This window comes from Pagrus pagrus (assembly GCF_965226575.1).
Source record: "Pagrus pagrus genome assembly, chromosome: 1".
NCBI lineage: Eukaryota > Metazoa > Chordata > Actinopteri > Spariformes > Sparidae > Pagrus > Pagrus pagrus.
The window spans coordinates 3,012,454-3,031,779 of record NC_140185.1 but is presented as its reverse complement, the minus strand read 5'-3'; the positions used below and the strand labels follow the sequence as shown (position 1 = coordinate 3,031,779).

General features: G+C 41.2%; 1 protein-coding gene across 1 annotated transcript in view; it reads right to left on the bottom strand.

The window, feature by feature from the left end:
• mmp15b (matrix metallopeptidase 15b) overlaps positions 1–16,120 on the bottom strand; it is a 38,726-nt gene extending 22,606 nt beyond the window's left edge. The window contains exons 1-4 of the mRNA XM_084353057.1: positions 15,176–16,120; positions 6,328–6,476; positions 5,751–5,873; positions 5,176–5,483 (exon numbers count right to left, since the gene is read on the bottom strand). Of these exons, the coding sequence (XP_084209183.1) occupies positions 5,176–5,483; positions 5,751–5,873; positions 6,328–6,476; positions 15,176–15,295 (700 nt within the window). The 5' untranslated portion in view covers positions 15,296–16,120. The remainder of the gene's footprint in view (positions 1–5,175; positions 5,484–5,750; positions 5,874–6,327; positions 6,477–15,175) is intronic.
• Between the last annotated feature and the right edge of the window lie 3,206 nt (positions 16,121–19,326).

Genomic DNA, 19,326 nt, shown 5'->3' with positions numbered 1-19,326 from the left:
GCCAATGCATCTATTGCTAATTCTGACTACCCTAAAACACACACACACACATTTTGTCATTCGAGTCCTATCTAAACCCTCTGAAACTTTGTTCACTTGTTTACCATGTCTCACACCTCGTTCATCAGCAGCAGTGGGGGCTCCCAGGGAAGAAAGGGAGCACTAAAGCAGCACCCTGACAACCAAAATGCACTCTCCAAGTTTGCTCTGGCTTTTGCCACTGAATTACTCACACTGGTCTCATCTGACCACAAAGGACCACAAAAACGTCTGACCTTTTCCCACAACTGTCCTATAGCATAGCATCTGTGTAAGGTGTGTTTGACTGTGCATGTCAGCAAGTGAGTTGGATAAAGCCTAAAATCTGTTTTTGGGAGAGCATCCAAGCCAGGAAGGCTGATTAATCACATTGCCTGTCACAAGGTTTACACCAGAAATGTTTAGCCTAATAGAATTTTTATTCACTGACACATGAAACTTAGGTCAAAGAAAAGGGGGAAAAAACGCAGTTACTGCAAAGAATGGATTCAGTGGATTAGTGCTTTTACCGTCAATGGCCGCCATATACTGTACATTTTCAATGTGTAAATATTGATCCCTAAGCTTAAGTCTGTTTTTGTTTAACCTCATCCAAAAGAGGTCAGAGGTCAGAGCTGATTTTGCTTCAGGACACTTCAGCAGGGATGATCCAAACTGAGGCTCTTCAAGTTTACTTGTCACTTCATATAATTCTACTGCTTCATGTGAGATTACGGCATAATTAGGGCCCGAGCACTGACCAGTGTGAGGCCCTATTGTGTTTGATGGGATTCTTATTATTATTAATCATCGTTCTGCCAAGTAGGCAGCTTTTTGGAGGCCTGAACATGCCCCAAAACTCATGAAACTGCACAGATGTTGCATCTGGCGAAAAATGTTATAATTCAACGTGATTGGGTGTGGCAAGGGGTCTCCATAGCGCCCCCTAACGAAAAGAAATGTGTCGAATCACCATGAAATTCGCAGGACTCATAGGTCTCATAGATTTAGGCAGGAATTCATTTTGTGACATTTTTCGCCCTAACAGGAAGTCGGCCATCTTGAATGGCATGCAGCGATTAAAATTTTTTCGACACTGTTTAGAGGACTTTAGGATGTTCGCAGATTCACCAAATCTGGCACGTAGGTTCACACTCATGAGTACGTTAATTCAATACCTGCCCTCAAGTGCAGCACAACAGCTCAGTAGCGCCCCCTAATGGGTTTTCCGATTTGATATGTACAGACAAACTCCTACAAACACCAAATGTTGCACATGCGTCACCAGTCACGAACACTCATATCTGATATGGGTCTGGGCCTTTTCACAGTGCCCCCTGGAATATTTCAAACTTGAAGCCCTGCCTCCTACATGCACAGAAATGAACAAAATTCGGTATGCATATGGATCATGACCAGACACACAAAACAAAAATCTACACCCATACCCTCAGTCCAACAGGAAGTCGGCCATTTTGGTTCAAAGTTCAGATTTCGCCGCCATTGGGACCCATTTCCATGCCTCGTACTTTAACAAACTCCTCCTACAAATTTAACACCACAGACTTCACATTCACTCAGTAGCATCCTCAGAACTTGAAGATGAAAAGTTATCAAAAACTTTCGCCTCCGTTACACCTGGTGGGCATGGTGGTGCGTTTAATTTTCGATCCCTCACCATAAGCAGGAAGTCCTTATAACTTCAACATACAATTTCCCATCTACACCAAATTCGTCACACATGTAGAGGATTTAACCCTCAATACTTCTATGCATCAATACTGCGTCACATCCATAGCGCCACCCACTGGACACAGGAAGTCACTGAAAATTTCACTGTTGTGTTCTGGGTCACACGTATCCCATTTAGGTAGGAACCTTTCCACAGACTACGGGCAAGCACACATCTGGCCACGCGGCCTCTGACGGCGCCACGGTCCGACGTAGGTGGGTCGAGGGCCTGTTCATCACTGCTTGCAGTTTTAATCTCCTTTATTTTTGTTTCCACCAGCAAATGAAAAGTGATAGTTCGAGAGGAATACCCCTATTTTTACCAAATAAGACAACATTTCAATACACTATTACGGTAGCAACTAACACTTGAGTCTATAAAATGTCTGAACTGGAAATACAGATAGAGACAGACAGATAGGGAGCTTAATCACATGCTGCAAGACAGTCACCTAAAGCTCAATATCAGCAAAACCATCGAGCTTGCGGTGGACTAAAGGTGTATGTCTATTATTCTGTAGATGCACTTAGGGCTGGGCAATATGGCCAAAACTGTTGTCACGATATGTTTTTTTCTATTGATCGATGTCGATAATTATCACAATATACAGTATATTAAACAAAAATAATGTTGAATTGACAGTTTTAAGAAAAACAGAGTATTTTCCTTAAGACAGAACCCAAAACAAATCAGAAGGTTAATTATGGTTTATAAAATGCAATTATTTATTGTCAGAATGAATAGGTGACAAACATTCAACAGAACCAACCAACCAAATGGCTTTATGTTAAACACTGAATAAATGAAATGATGTATATGTACAACAAATTGCTTGTTTCAAACATGTCTCAAACATTTTAGAGGTATAATAATACTGTATAATGAACTGAACGTTGATTAAAGAAAATAAAATAAAAAGATAAAGTTGAGGATGATTATGCTACTGTATTCTTTGAATATTGCACATTCTTGAGCTTGCAGGTAGTTGTTCAGTTCAGCATTAATGCCTCCTGTTCTGTAAGACATGATGTAGTTTGGACGTGGGACCAGACCACATATCAGCGGTGACATCTCTGAGCTGCTCCTCCATCTTTACCCTACACTCTGCGTAGAGCTGATTTTTCAACCGTGCTTTTAGGCATCATATCGTTAACGATACAGTACGTAATAGTACCGGTTATGTCGTTGTGTTGCTTCGGTTTCTTTTCATATGGGGTATTGTCTGAAAAAGCAGCAGCAATTGTTGGTTGTCGAACTGAGTTTGACTAGTAGAAGCAGTGGGGCTGGGCTGTTGGCTACTTGAGGGGAGACTGACGCTAGCATGATAGCGCAAACTCATGCTTTGGGAGTACTGTTTGGGACGGTACCTTTTGAGATGACGGAAGAGGTTGGTGGTGTTTCCAGTTCTACTGAGGACTGATCGCCGATCACTGATTTTGCACCTAATGCTGGTCTGTCCTTTGTCAGACTTCAGCTAGCCGAACTATTTCCAAATAACCAAAGTGGTATGGCCTTCTTCAGTACAATTTCTTCGTCTTTGTCAGTTTCCTCACACTCGGTTTCGCTAGTCGGACCGCTCATTTTCTTGTGTCGGCTAGACACACAGGTGGTCACCGTCATCGAAAATAAATGTCATAAATGTATCATCGTTATCGTGGAAAATGTTATCATGAAAACGATCTAGATAGTTTTATCGCCCAGCCCTAGGTTCACTGAGAGAAACAAAAACAGTCAAATTCCGTGTATGTGAAGACATTTTGGGTCAATAAAGCTGATTCTGATAGAAGACACAAACTATATGCTTCACACACACTTGTTCCACCAAGAATTAGAAAAAAATAACCAAAAACCTGTTTCATGAGGTCACAGTGACCTCAACCCTTGGCCTTGATTTCTACATTTTAGAGGCTAGAACCATACAATGTTTGGTTTATACTGACTTAAACAATTAACTGAATCAAGCAAAATTGTTGTGTCAGCTCTGAATGCTGTGTAACTCATAGATACACTGAATTGTGTTGTATATTGTCACTCAGACAGCCAATGGACTTATCTCATGAGTTTTGCCAGCAGAAAGAATTTACAAATTTAAATTTCACAAAGGGCAGGGGGGATTCTTTTCAGCACAAATGCAATTGAAAGGCAGTAACAATGCCAGAATGAAATGAAGACTACATCTGTGAAAGGTTCAGCTAATTGGACATGTGTCTAACTTAAGTCAGACAAGATTGTAATTTGTTTGGACTTTGCTTTTAAGCTGTGTAAGTAGCATGGTGCAACAAAGAGAGCAGTCTACAGATCTCCCGAGTGGAACACACTCCCACTTACTGTGGTATTCCACCATCCCTGTGATCTGTCCTGCGACACATCCCACACACAGCTGATCACACAGATACAGGCACACACACACATGGTCGGATGTCCACACACACAAATTTTAGCCGTCTGTGTCTGCTGTGTGTATGTAGATAACAGGGCAGGAAAGCCCATTGTCGCCAAAAACCCTCTCTAGTCAGCAGGGTTAATGGGTGCACTGCAAGGAGAGGAACACTGGAAGCTTCTTAAAAGTGAAGATAATATCTTAATCCTTAATTCTGCATATGATTAGTGATAGACATTGGTGTTAAGAGTTGTTATTGGTTTTAGAGTTCATCTTTAAAAAAGTGCAGAGGTTTGAAGGATGTGGTTCAATCAAGGTAATGATTTAAGCAAAATGAAGTCCTCAAAAGCACAGAAGTACAAATACCTTGCATGGGTGTGTGTGTTTTTCTCCCGTGCAGCTTGTCCAACATAATTGGGGTAAATTTGAGAACTATAAGAAGGTGCAGTTGGGGCAAAGACTGTGTGTCACCTTTGAACTTTTACAGAGGTAAATGGAGAAGTGGAGCCTGACAAATGAGAGATGATGTAGCAGGCTGCACCATGTCAAGTCTAGTTAGGTGTGGAGGAAAGTGATGGGGACAGCTGTTTGCAATCTATTGCATAAATCCATTACAACCTATACAACATGGCATAACGAAAGTGCTGCAGACTGCACATCAGCTGAACACTCGCAGAAATGATCAATGACCCGAAAAGCTCTCAGTCCTCCATTTCTACCCTACCAATGACTCCCTTGCATCATCCAAGCCCTCAAGAAAAAGCTTTATAATACAGCAAGCTGCAGCCTGGTGCACACATGTAAAGAAACACATACTACACACCAACTCAACTCAACATCCACCCACCTGAAGCCTCATGAGACTGTGTTTCTTTAAAGTTCTAAAAACCTAGAAAGATGTTTATTGTAGATAAATATGCCTGGATCATCCTTTTCTTTTCCGCTTGTTATTTTTGCTCTCTAATTATTTTTTCCCTATATCCCTATAATTCTAAAATTCATAAGATGATAGACATTACAAATTATACTGACTTTAACTATTTACCTTGTACGTTCTGGTTTCCTATGGTCCATGGTTCATCGGAGTCAAAGTGTGTGTCCCCACCCATTCCAGGTCCAGGGAAGTAGGCATGAGCTAGAAAGCCTCCCTCCCCATCAAAGGGAGAGCTGTCTCCGTGAAAACCCGAAGCAAAGAAGATCATGATGTCGGGCTCCTTGCGACGTCCATATTTGATCTCCTGGTAGGGGATTTCATCAAAGGTCAATGGGGTCACCCCCTCCCAGACTTTGAACGCCCGCCGGATGGCTTCATATGAGTTATACTCTCCAATCTTAGGAGTGTAGTTCTGGATGCTATTAAAACAAAGAGGGGAAGAGGAAAATAATCTTATATAGACTCGTGTCTCAAGTAAGTTTTCAAGTAAAACATTTTCCATTTTTGATTCTTAAGCAATGAAAACAAAACAACGAAACAAATGAAAAACATAACTTAAAATAAAAGTACTTCAGTTGATAATACACAAATTAATTAAGTGTGTTACCAAGAAAATAAGACTTTGTCCATGTGCTGTGGATTTTTGACAGGTGAGATTTTCTTGACAAAGAGAACATCTTTTTTACCTGTAAGTGAGATGGTTCTTGTTCCATCTATGTCCGGTGAGGGCAAAGCGTTTCCGCCGCACGTTGGTTTTGATCTGGCCTCCAAACTTGTCAGGCACACCACAGCGGGGTCTCTTCATGGCACTGAAGAAGTTGAAAGAAGTCAGGAGCACGAAAGACATATGTGCGGGTGTGTTGAAAGGAAGAAGCACCCACAAGGATAGATGAAGGGGAGAATGACGTTAAAACCCTAACTTTCTCCTCTCGATGTTTGTGTAGTTTTTGGTGTTTAATTTTAAGTGTAACTACAAGCCTCCTAGAGCAGCCAGGCTACTGAGCAGCTCCTCTTAAGCAACTGAGGGAAACCTGCTTAACAGGAAAACATTACCCCACTCATGATTTGACCAGCAAACCCTTTCTATAATTCTAAACTCTTGGTCAAATCATCCTATTAATACATTCTGGTGGCTTTATAAAACTTGAAAGTAACTATTTTACATAAGTTTGGGACCCAAAATGAGTTTCAGGACAGTGTTCCTATAGGTACAGGGCCATATTATTAAAAAAAACAAAAACATCACAAAAACACCCTGCTGACCCGATGGTTTGAGGGTCCATCTGTCCAGTGATCTCTAGGCCGTAGAACCGCTGCATGTCGCTGACAGCATTGGACAGGATCTGAGCTGATCGCATGGTTGACATCTGTCTGCTGGCCTGGGGCAGGTAACCATACATCCTCAGCCATGACTGGAGACACACAGGAAGAAAAACATTTAGGAATCTGGAAGAAATAAAGAAGTATCATCTTTTTGTGTAATGCTTTTCTTACTCACCTGAATCAGAACTCATTAGGTTTACACTGAAGTTGACAGCAACAACAAAATAAAGATTTACAATAAGACTTTAATCCCTGACAGCTTACTCTATGCAGAATCTCAGGAGATGGAGACTTTTTATGTAATCAGGGGTAAATTATGACATGGGCAATTTGTTTTGTTTATAGCTCAGAACATTGAATGGTCTCCTCAGCTTCAATTTCTGTAACATGATGACATGACAGATTTGCATTGATACTCAGGCTATGTGGTAAAATTACTCATATTTGTTATTTAATCTTGAATGAGAGGAATGTAGCATTTTTTATTTTTTTTTTAAAGAAAAGTAACAGTGATGTTATAATGCATTTTTTCTGTGGATTAGGTTGAATTAAATGTTTTGTATATAAAAGGGAGAGTGCATGATGGACATCAAGTTTGAGGCCTGAATGAGGACACTGTTCTGTCTCTGACTGTATTCTACGAGTATGCAAGTGGGTGGGCTGGGGGTGGGGGTTAATGACAGACTTGAGGGAGAAAACGTGATACTTGCCCTAATCAGGGATGACGCAAAGTCTGTCCCACCTGTTATGTAGAAACCTAATATGAAACACACACACGCATACACACTCACACTTTCATATTGGGTAGTCTGAGATACTAGATACCCCTACACTTGGCCACACTCCCCATGGTGGTGCAGGGAATGTAAAAGGGTGTGTGTCTGATGCATTTGTGCTCATGCATGTACAGGAGCTGTGTGAGCATCTTTGTGCTCAGGTCTCCAGTTTATGCCCATCTTTCACAATGTACAATAATACTTTACTAACCCACTCCTTCAAAACCATAAAAAACAAGCTCATCACTCACAGAAAACACATCTTACAAATATGAAATACTGGTCATAAATGTTCTGGTCACATTTATGTACTGCAGACGAGAAGGGTTAGTGTAGGTGGTAACCACCCACGCCAAAAGGGTTTCATTGGTTCTTGCTCTATGTGTGTCCTGCACAAACCAAATATCCCCACAGTCCAATAAAAAATAATTAAAAATGGTCTTCCACACCTTTGTTGATTCACTCTGTTGACTCTCTGTCTGAGTGCCCTGCACTTTCTACACCGTCTACAGAACTACAATATGACTCGATGTAATAAAAAGGTCAAAGGGCAAAAGTGTGGACCTTTGCTACTCTTGGAAATCAACCACTAATAAGAAGACCTGATATTATCAACACAGAGCTACTGACCTTAAAAATACCAGCTCAGCTGGTGGTATCAAACCTCAACATAACTTCAACACAAGTACTCTGCCTCCAACATTCCCAGCTGGAGAAAATCAATGTTTTGTCTGCATGTGCCCTTCCACCACCATTAGATCAGTCCTTCTAGTACTGCTGTGATTAATTATCTTGAAGTGAACACATAATGCTTGATCAATCAATCTCTGTCAATTGCTGAGCTGAGTCCGACAGATTGTGATGGCATCTCATGCTTTGTGATCAATTTAAGTAGTTAATGATGACTGTCGCCCATTAATAGCCTTTGTTGAAGTAGCTCTTTTTCTCTGAAGATTGAGGTTTTATATCTTTAAAGCATATTAAGTTGTAGTAAGGAACTGCATGAAATCAGTAAGTCATTCAGTAAGCTCATTTGCCACAAAATGTAAAAAAATTAAATAATATTAAATGCTGAAAGTAAAAGCAGATGATCTACCCAATAGGACTGGGCTGATGGACGATGCCAACATCCATCGCCGATGGCTGAAAGTGCACTAACATTATGTCTCCATGTCCCGTTTATTATTTTCTTATTAAACCAGCTCAGTTAGGCGAACCCAAGACCCTCGGTTAAATTTGTGACAGCAGTGTTTCTTTTCCCACAGGCCGCTGTTTCTCTCAGTCATGCCTTTTTTATACACATTTTTTTTTTGCTAGTTGGCCAAATTTCGTCGGTAACGGGAGATAGTTTCCTCTGCAGGGTGAGACAGTTGAAGATTCATGTCAATGGTGGGAAACAGCGGCCGCTACAATGGTAAGCTATGGCAACAATGAGGGGACACACTGCCTCAAATTCGTAAACAACGATGTCATCGTCCCTCACGATGTTTCACTATAGACATCGTCATATGTCAACTCGGCTGACATTGCCCAACCCTACTACCAAACTGAAATGACGTGCTTTTTCTGACTTTCTGTTCTTAAAGTTAGAATGTACATACTCACAAAGAATTTTCTTCAAATTCAAACATCAGTAGTGGAAAGACAAGTAACTCAAGAATACAGTGCACAGGGCAAAATTCTTTATAACTCTCCATCTGAGATCGCATGTCTTTGTAGTCCAGCCATCAGGTGGCCAGGGGTGTAAGCCACAAGTATCTGAGCCCTCAGGCTTTGGAGCACTTAGCTTGAGGAGCTCCAACCTTCAAATCCTACTTCATCTTTATGTCAAATCTCCAAACACACTTGTGGTCTGTTGTTTCATCAGTTTTTGCTCCTTTCACTCGCTTCAATGGGTTTTAACTAATGCCTGTTGTACATTTACAATATAATTTGTAATCTAATTAGTTGTATCTCCACTTCTCATACTGATGACACTCAGTTTGAGGGCATATTTTGCCCACTAGCCGGCTAGTCCATATCGTTGTGGAAAGCCCTACATTAATCGGATCAGACCCAAACTGACAGTAGTTTACCTGGTGCCCACTTAAAAACCCGTTGTGAAGCAACAAATGGCCACAACAAGAACTGTGAAGGTTTGTTATATTGTATTGTATTATACCATTCCACTTTGTGACATTTTTCCACAAATGAGAAACTCAATATGATGGGAGTCACTCTTGTACACACTTTATCATTGCCTAGAAACCATACTTAATACAATACAATGTATGCCCACCACCACCAATCAAGGAAATGTTGTTATGTTAAAGGGGACATATTATGCAAAGCTCACTTTTTCCTTGCTTTAGTATGTATATTTGCGTATCTGGAGTGCCTCCCCAACCCTTCATCGTGATTTTCGACAACTAAGTCAATGTTTTGTAAACAACAGGAGTCAGGAATTGAGTCTCTAAACGGGCCATTTGGATTTCACTGACTGTTACGTAACAGTCCGGGTGATTTGAATACTCTGGCCCTCGCACTTGGTATCTCCTCCCATACTACGCTAGCTACCTGAACAGGGATCCGCCATTTTCTCGTTCTCGGATTCTCCTCCTGTTTCGTAACATCGCCTCCCTACCAAAGAGGATATCAGAGCGAAGTGGCTACATTTCATTTATCAGGGAAACGTCCAAGCTTCAGTGAGCAAAAGCGTTATGGTCTGTGCCAGTCACTTCACGCCGGACTTTTTCAGCAACCAGGGTCAGTATAACGCTGGCAACAACACTGATGATGGAACTGTAAGTATCTACTTAACAGTATAGTTTGTGTTACTTTGGCCGTTTAGCAGATGAGCTAACGCTAACCCTCGATGTAAATATGAGGCTGAACTAACGTTACATGTGAAGTTATCAATGTTGAACATGTGGAGGAGACGGTATGAAATTGTCTCAGTTGTTCACGGATGGTGAGCTCCTGTTCTGCCGTGAACACGCAGAGGAGACGGTATGAAATGGTCTGTTATTCACGGCCAGTGAGCTACGTTAATTGATTAGCATGTTGTGCTAAAAGACTGTGTGTTAGACGCCCAGGAGTAACTTGGCAGTCGAACGACTTCCTGTGTGTTGGTATACATATAACTACGTGTGGAGCGTTAGCTGCTGGCATGAGAGACCAGACCTGAGAGCACCAAAACGTTATCTGCAGTAAAGCAATCACTACTTTGTTTTGGAGCCGGAGACAGGGGCTACCTGCTACATGTCTGCTGTGCTACTTTCAGTTATATGCAGGCATGGACACAGAAAAGTTGCTTCGCAAATGCGTATTGCTCGCTGCCTCACGTCTTCCGCTGGCAGGAAGAGGTGGGCATTAGCATTAAAGGGAAAGGCATTCAAACCGGCCGCTTAGAGCAGGTCTGTGAAACTGGTGTGTAAAGAACCCTACTATGCTGAATCCTTTGTTTTTTTCGACCAAAGCATGTTACTATCATTCCATTTAGACATCAAGGAACCATGTCAACAAGCAGAAATGAGCATAATATGTCACCTTTAAAGACCTTAATTGTCTGTTATTTACACCTCTGTTGTTTTCTCTTGTAGGAGTAGAGCTGTAAAAGGAACTCAGAATATTCTTTATTTTATCCCCCCTTTTTGTCTATATCTCTCTCTCTGGCAGCAGACGTAGTGGCTGTATCAACTCTGTGATTGTGTGTTAGTGTTTAGGAGCTGGAAGAGATGTAGACAGGGCTGAACTCGTCATGACCATGACCCACCTCTGCCTTTAGATAAGAAAGCTTCAAACACATGGACACACAATTACACACACACAAACACTGAAACACAAACATGAACTTCCTGAAACACCATCAAGTCAAGGTGAGGGAAACAGGTGGCAGGGTTCACTGAACACTCTTTTCAACTCAAATAACTTCAGCATACATGTTTTTGCTATTCCACAACACCCAAGTAGGCACCACCACCAACATCAGTGTATCAGGTAATACATAACTGAACAAGAACTGCATACATACACCTGTTAGTTTTTTTCAGTCTTGGTTGGATTCCAGTAGATGGTTTGAAGCAAATAATTGAATTCCCTAAATGACAAGAAACATGTCAAGAAAAGACAGAAAGTCTTTCAAGAACAGATTAGTAATGAGCAGTACTGATTGTCATTTCATGTCAGCTGCTGCTGTTCATATTTCATGCTGATAAAACAAAAAGCACTTGCTGTAATGTATCCACTAACAGTCGTCCGACCACAACAGACACTGCAGGAGACACATCGGAGTAAAACTGCAATTCCCATCAGAATTCCAGTAAAAATAATTTAAAGAAAAACAAAGCTGTTGTCCTGTGTAATCTCCAAAATGCATCTTTCCTTATTCATTCCACTTCCTCCCTGCTCCTCCGTGATCAGCATCTCCACATGGTCGTCATTGCTGCAGTGATAGTACTTGAGGGAGAAGGAAATGCCTTCATATCTGTTACATTTGTGTTGGGTGTCTTTGTGTACACCCAGGCATCTGATGTTTTCTCTCTACACTCTTTCTCTGTCCCTTCCGTAGCAAGTATTCACAACTGGCTGTAGTCAGGTACAAGGGCAGAGCTGCAGTGCTGTTTGGAAGATGTATGGAGGCATATGAACCCCTGCCACCCCTCACACCGATCGTCTAAAACAGTAAAGTACTTCAGTCTGGCTGCTCACCTTCCCTCATCAGCTGGGCTGAATACAAAACAAGTCTTAGACAACACGAGGAATAGGGGAGTGCTCGTGTGTGTGGGTGCGTGCGCATGTACGCTAAGCCTCGTCTATTAAATGGTCTTTCAAAGAGTCCTTGAGCTTACCTGCCAAAACCAGACCGAGCAATATACAAGGAGTTGTAAAACCTGCCAGGAGTGTGAGTGCGTACGTTTTTGTGAGTGTGTGTGTGTCCACCACAATGTCAGCCAAGATACTAACAGAGCTTTTATTCCGAGGCTTGGTCTGCTGCCATTTCTTACCCCCCAAAGTCCTGCCAAGAGGATAGATAAGTAAATGGACTAGTGAGAAAGAAAGAGAGACATGGACAGACAGGACGGAGAGAACTGAATGTGTTCAATTTGAAGATTTCATGGAGCACATGGGGAGTAAGAGAGGCAAACAGACATGTCTCCTTTTATGCACACAAGATAATTATCCATACTTTTAGACTGATGCATGAATCAAACACATGATTTAGCAAAACGCAGGAAATATCCCAAAACATATAAATAAACGTATTCTAAGAGATACATCCTATCTTATGGCATTCTGTCTCGTCCCATCACTGTAGCAACGTGACTCTTTGTGGACATTGTCATAGCCAATCACAGAGGAGCGGGGGGATGTGGCAGGAATGTAGAGAGACAGCACGCTGCAGATTAAATGGATACGTAGAGGATTGAGGAAGTTGTCTCGTTATGTGCTGAAATAAGTCACTGATTACCCCTCTCCTCTCTAATATTACTCTGCCTTCTCTCCAAATTGCTGTTGCACACTTTTCTGCATTCTCTCTGTACAGCCTGTCTCATCATGGTCATGTTTCTTTCCGTGCTCTCTCATCCTCTTTCTCTCCTATTCACAGGTTTCTCTCGCCAGCTCTCTTTCTTCAGACAAGAGTGTCCATTGTATTTCCTAAGATGCCTTGGAGTCCCAGGCCCAGCATGCCTGTGAACAGTGTGTGTGTGTGTGTGTGTCCCAGTTAGAAAACAGCTGTCACATTCAGCCATCACATGCTGCACAGCTGAGTGACCGCTACCATTCCCGTCAACTTTCCCTCCATCTTTGTCTCTCTTTCATGAGTTACTCCACAGACTCCTCTTGTTGTGACATTTCCCCTTTTCAATCAAAATGTATCAGATTCTTGTCACTCTATTAATCTCTTTTCCCTCATTCTTCTTCCCTCCCACTTCATCCTTTTTGTCCAGACAGAGTAGGAGTTGAGGTCTCAGACCAACCGCTACGCATGGATTGCCTTCCATCTGAAGAGTGAGGATCAGATTAAACTCAGAACAATGTATTTCAGTATGAAAAATACTGTAGAGTAGGTGTATAATGTATTTTCAACACAATCCAACACAGCCTGGGTTTGATTTACACGTTAGAGGCTGCTTTGAAACAAACCAAAAGATGTATCAGTTTTACATGTTATGTAATTGTATGCATATGTTGATTAAATTGAGCGTCCTTACCAGCCTTGGCTTGCCAGCCTTACCTTTCCTTTATTTTGAGCAATAGACATACAGTATGTGCTTTACCACCTCCTTGCAGCTGAAATTCAAGCCTTTTTCAGCCTGTTCACACATGAAAACCCCTTTTATAGCTGCTGCAAATGAAAATAAATGTTCTTCACAGACACCAGAGAAGCATTCATCAGCCACAAAGACACTGCATGGCCATCAGTGACTTCATAAAAACAGGGTCTGCCCAGCCATAAAGATTATGGCAGGTCATGGAGATTAGCATCAACAAAGGAACAGCAGGACTTCTCTGAATCCTCAAGTAATATGTGCAGTCTTACTTAAATTTAACAGATGCCTTCATGTTTTGACAGATTTGTCAGAGCACTGCTGATATTAAGCTAAGTGCAAACACTTTCTCTGGCCGCTATACCTTAACATCATCTGAACTTGTCAAATGGAAAGCTACAGACAACTGGTTGTTATTACAATTTCCTACAAGGCAACTTCATTACTGTGCTATTCCTTACATTTTACATCACAGGCTTCGGTCACATCTGCTCCAGATATGGCATTTAGTATATCCTCATATAGATGTTATGAAAATTAGCTGAAACCAGTTATAACTCCGAAGTAAAGGCAATCCTGTCACTTTTACACTTTCATAAATTAACTGTTGATTCATGGTGACTTGTTACAATAAACACTTGTGTAAACTCTAAACTGGCAGAGATCTATGCTTGTATGGTGCATTCAAATGCTAGAAGAACAACATGGGTAGTGCAATTGTTACAAATTTCAGCTGACACACAAATGCACATTAAGCAACAAGTGCTTAGGAATTTCTCATCAGTCCACACGTTGTGTAAACCATCTGTCTCTTGTCTCAGTAGGATACATTAACACACACCTGCATGCGCATACACGTGCGTACACACACACACACACACACACACATCACAGCTATGTTAATACCCCATCAGAACATGTAACAACCTGACTGACAACCAAACCCCCTGGTCACTGAGTTTGGTAATGCAAGCTCACCTCTAATGACCGGGCAGTCTGTCTGTCTGTCTGTCTGTCTGTGTCAACCAACACACATTCCACTACTAAGCACCCTCTCATTGGTATAAAGTCAGAGTATAATGCTTAATTTTTGTGTATGTTTGCCCATTCACCCAAGCTTCACAGACAGGATTCTTAACTTAACTTGCACAGTGATTATCAATAGAGGGTGTTCTTGAGAAAGGTGTGATAGGGGAACCCAGAAGAACAAGTTGCTTTAAATAAAACATATCCAATTACTGAAAGAGGTGGACCTCCTATGGAGGGACATTAAAGATGTGAATGGTCTTAAGCGTGGGTCCTGGCCAGAAGATTTCTGACACCCTTGTGAGGTAAACAACTTAAATTTATAAATGTTTATGACACACAAACTCCTGTAATGCTTGCTACAGTGTCATTGCTGATGATTAGGTTTTATTTTTGTACACCTGCCACTCAATATACTGTGCTAACCATACGCACCACATAAGAATATAAGTGTGTGTCTAAGGTATTATAATAGCACTTAATATCAGTGACATGAACCAGATGTTGTGTCTGGATAATCCTGTATCAATTCAATTTGTTTGGTTCATGTTTATAAAGAATTGATACCTTATATTGCTTACCAAAGGAATAACATTTGAGAGCTTTTCTGTGGTTATTAAAATGTATCTGACTTGATGAACAAAGTGTTGTCTTTCTGATGGAATAGTGAATCTCCATCCTTTGCTGTGAGTAATGAGTATTAATAACTCAGTCCTGCCATTAATAGTGTTTTACCTCTGCGTTGAAGGCGCTCTCATCCTCCGCTCCACGCGCCCCAAGCGCACACATGGACAGCGCGAGGAAGGTCCGTCTCCAGAGCAACCAGAGGCAGCTGTTCCGCGAGTTGGAGGCCATGGTCTGGGCGTCCGTTGCGGTTCTATGAGATGTCTCTGAGTTTTTAGTCGCTCCTCTGCTAGTTTGCTCGGTAAAAGCCCTAATATAAAAACCGTAGTGAACTATTCCCGTGCAGGAAGGCTATAACAGTCTTCAACAGTGCACTTGCATCCTGGAAAAGAGCCCCATTCCAGATTTACAGTCAGAGCCGCATGGTACACTGACTCTCCATAAATGTCGGTGAGTATTCTCCACTCATATGTGAGCCTGAGTCCATACAGCTTTCTTATTTAAGTTGTTCTGCACCGTTGACAGACCCGCCTCACCTTTCTGAACGCACTTTCATTCAATTTCATTCACTTCACACCGAACTCGCTGCCTAATTAGTGACCTTGAAAGTGCACTTTACAACAGAGCCTCAACGGCACCAGCAATGCCTTTTTATCAGCAGAGTGGGTCCGCCGCAGAAATGCCTCAGTAAATCATTCACAGCTAACATGTTCAACTTCACTAGGTTAGCAACGTCCCCTCGTGATAATGCCTGATGAAGCGCGGTTAATTTCACCCTAAGAAAGTTGCAAACTATAAAACAACAACCCAAATATGATAAGCCCAAAGTTCACCGCACTTGACCGACTCCTTTAGCAGCAGCATCAAGTAACGTTGGTGTCGTAGCTGTAAGCGAACTCCGCTGTGTTAGACCGCGACCTCTCGAGTAAAATATATTTATTTCACGGGTTCTTTTCCTTCTGTATCCAGTTTTTCCCTTCTCCAACAGGAAATGTTTTCGGACGCCGGTTGCTATCAGTCACGTCCCGAGTCAGTGTCTCTGTATGGTCTTCCTACCGGAGCAGGACGGTGAAGTGGTCCTGTGTTCGCAGTGTTTCGGTACCAAACGTGAAGATGTCAGCGTCAAGCTGGACAGCACGGGAACGAGCTGTTGTGACTTTCAAAATAAAAGGTTACTCTGCTCGTAATGAAAATGATGTCAATACGTAACCTTAAAGGGGATCTATAGCTACGAAACTGATACAGAAGGTTGATTTTGAGAGTTTCCTTCACAGATATTGTCCTAATAACAGCGAATATTAACGTTTGAAACTTTAAAATTGATCTCAGGAACTCATGGAATAGGCATAGCTACTATAGCTTCTTTGATAAATGTGCCAACGTGTGACATAGACAGCAATCGATTATGTAGTAACTGAAAACCCCATGTCTTCGGTAATAAGAATAGACTTAGTAGTGAAAGACGCTTCCCCCAGGTGTGATTACGATTTCTTTTTTATTATGAAGGCAACTGATTTCCGGCACTGTCTTGTCTTTCTGTTGCTGACTTGATAGATGTGATCGCTACAAGGCTCTTATCGGCCGGACGGATGGAGGTGGAAGTGGGGAGGGTACAAAGAAAGAGCCCGAGGCGGACGCCAGTTAATATGACCCTCCCCCATGTGTTTTGTAGCTCCACCACTGTAAGGTGGAGAGCACACACACACACACACACGCACACACACTCATTATTTGGGTATAACAGGAAAGTACTGATAAGATATGAGATTTTAAAACGCTATTATATGTGATAAACTGACTATAAACTCACAATTCATTAACTATTATTGCAATGTTGCACACTTCCTTCAGGCACACACAGATGCACATGAGCAAAAATATACAGCAATGGTTACACTTTATGTTTGCAATGGCATATATTCTATGTCTGTTCCATTAATTGCCATGTTTGTAAGCAATAATAACACATTTCTCCAGTAACTACATGTTTATTTTTTCATCTGTCACTTTGAAATCCTTGAGGTAGCCCTGTTTTGTTTAAAAAAATAAAATAAAATAAAAACAGAATAGCACTCAGTAGTGCACTCTGTCAAGGCCCAACAGTCCTCTTTAATTCAATCAAATCTTATCCAATCTCAAACTTGATGGACCTGTATATCTCTAAATGTTAAACCACTCATAGCTGCTTAACTTAAACTTTGCTCACAAGATTGAGAATCCGCCTCAAATTGTACTCACTCGTAGAGTGCCATGGCACGTTGAAAAACGTCCTATCTTGCATTGTTAAAGAAAGTGGCAAAAAAGTCCTAGATCGTTTTATCTCAATCCGCACCAGAAGTTAATGGAGTCTATTCTGGGGCCAGACCCATCCTCCATCCAAGTTTCTTGGAAATCTGTTCTCTATTTTTTGTGTAAACTATCTGACAAACCAGACAAACCAACAAACAGACATAGATGAAAACAGAACCTCCTTGGAGTAGGTATTGAATCTGTGGTAGTCAGCATGTGCCCAGGTGAGCAGGAACACCTGTCATCACAGCAGATTGGTTAAAAGGACAACAGAGAATGATCCTTGTTCCTCAGGCAGTCACTGTCATTAGCTTCCTCTGTGTGATGGAGTCTGTGGGGAGACATGTCTAAATAAATCCCTATCAATGGATCCGATCTAAGGCAGAAGGAAGAAGCTATTTCCAGAATGGGTATGCTAATGGTTACTGGTTTATCAGGGTCGACCGATTTTGGCTTTTTCACAGCCGATACCGATACTGATTATTTGAAATCATGGAGACACTCATTTGCAGGAAACATTTCTTCTTCTTCTTTGTGTCAAAATTTCAAGCAACCAATGATGAAATAAACTTTTAACACAATTTACTCAAGTACTGTTCATTAGTACAATTTGCAGGTACTTTACTTGAGTATTTCCTTTTTTTCTTCTACTTCTTATAATTCCTCTCCACTACATTTATTTGATGCATTTAGTTAATAGTAACTTTGCAGATTCAGATTTTTCAGTGTTTAAAGGCTATTAATTGTGACATTGTGTGCAAGATATATTTCTCATGCATTGAGGAGTCTATGATAAAGGTCTCAAACCTCAAACAGGATGAGTCCATGTGAAGCCATTTGCTACAGGAGATACATTTTGAAGAGATATTTTGGCAGTCACCAGTTATGCACTTTCTACTTCTTGGTATTGGAGGGTAGTATGTTCAAACCGCTCACTGATCTTTGTGGCCTGAGGTCATTACAGGGAAAGAGGCGCCATAGTCAACTGAACACACACAATGGTGGCAGATAAAGCCTGCCTAAAGCATTTTTCCTCAATATTTGAGCCTCAGCGTGTCATACATTCTTATGTGTCTCAGCTAGAGTTTTAGATGTAGTATGATGTAGGTTTGTACAAAGTAAAAAAATACAATACTTCAAATGTTTATGAAATACAACTTGGGATGGAGGTAAAAAGCAGTAGTGTAAGCACCTTGGAAATCCCCATCCCTGTTGTATAAAATGTGGCCACTTTTGCTGACTTTTAAAAATACTGTGAAAAAATAGAGTGTGTTTTATCACCCAGGTTTTTCCCACTAGTCATAATGAGCATCATAAGCTGCTTTGTGTGAGTCATTCTGCTTCGCTGGTTGCTTTTTTTCCCAGGTGAGTGGTTTGTCACAGGTACAATCAAACCCCAGAGGCTAACATCAGTCAACGCCTGATCTCACCTGTCTTGGCATCAGCCTACACAGCACGAGGAAATCCCCAACTCACAGACCCCATCTTAATAGATTTTTTTAAACTGTATTTTATTGTTTTCCTCAGTTAGTAAGGAACAAATGACATTGGTCTGTTGGCATGTTAGTTTGTTGGTTGGTTTGTCAGCAGGATTACACATAAACTACAGAACTGATTTGCATGAAATTTAGACAGAGGATGAATCTCAGCCCAGACTTTTAGTGTGGATCAGGATAAAGGGACAGATCCATAAATATATTTCTCATTCTCTAATATTGCTTTGTTCGCCATTTTTGTTAATTTCTCACATTTTGTAAATTTCTCTGGGAGTAATGGATCTTGATTTAAAAAATGCAGGTGTATTTAGGTGGCTTTTATCAAATAGTACATTTAGTACAGAGAGTATAGAGTACAATTTGATGTGGATCCTAGATCTGGTGATCTTGATTTATGGTTAAGCAGATGAGTGATTTAAAATTTAGAGTGATACAGAGCTATCGAGTTTGATATTGGATTAGGCTTGATTGTATTAA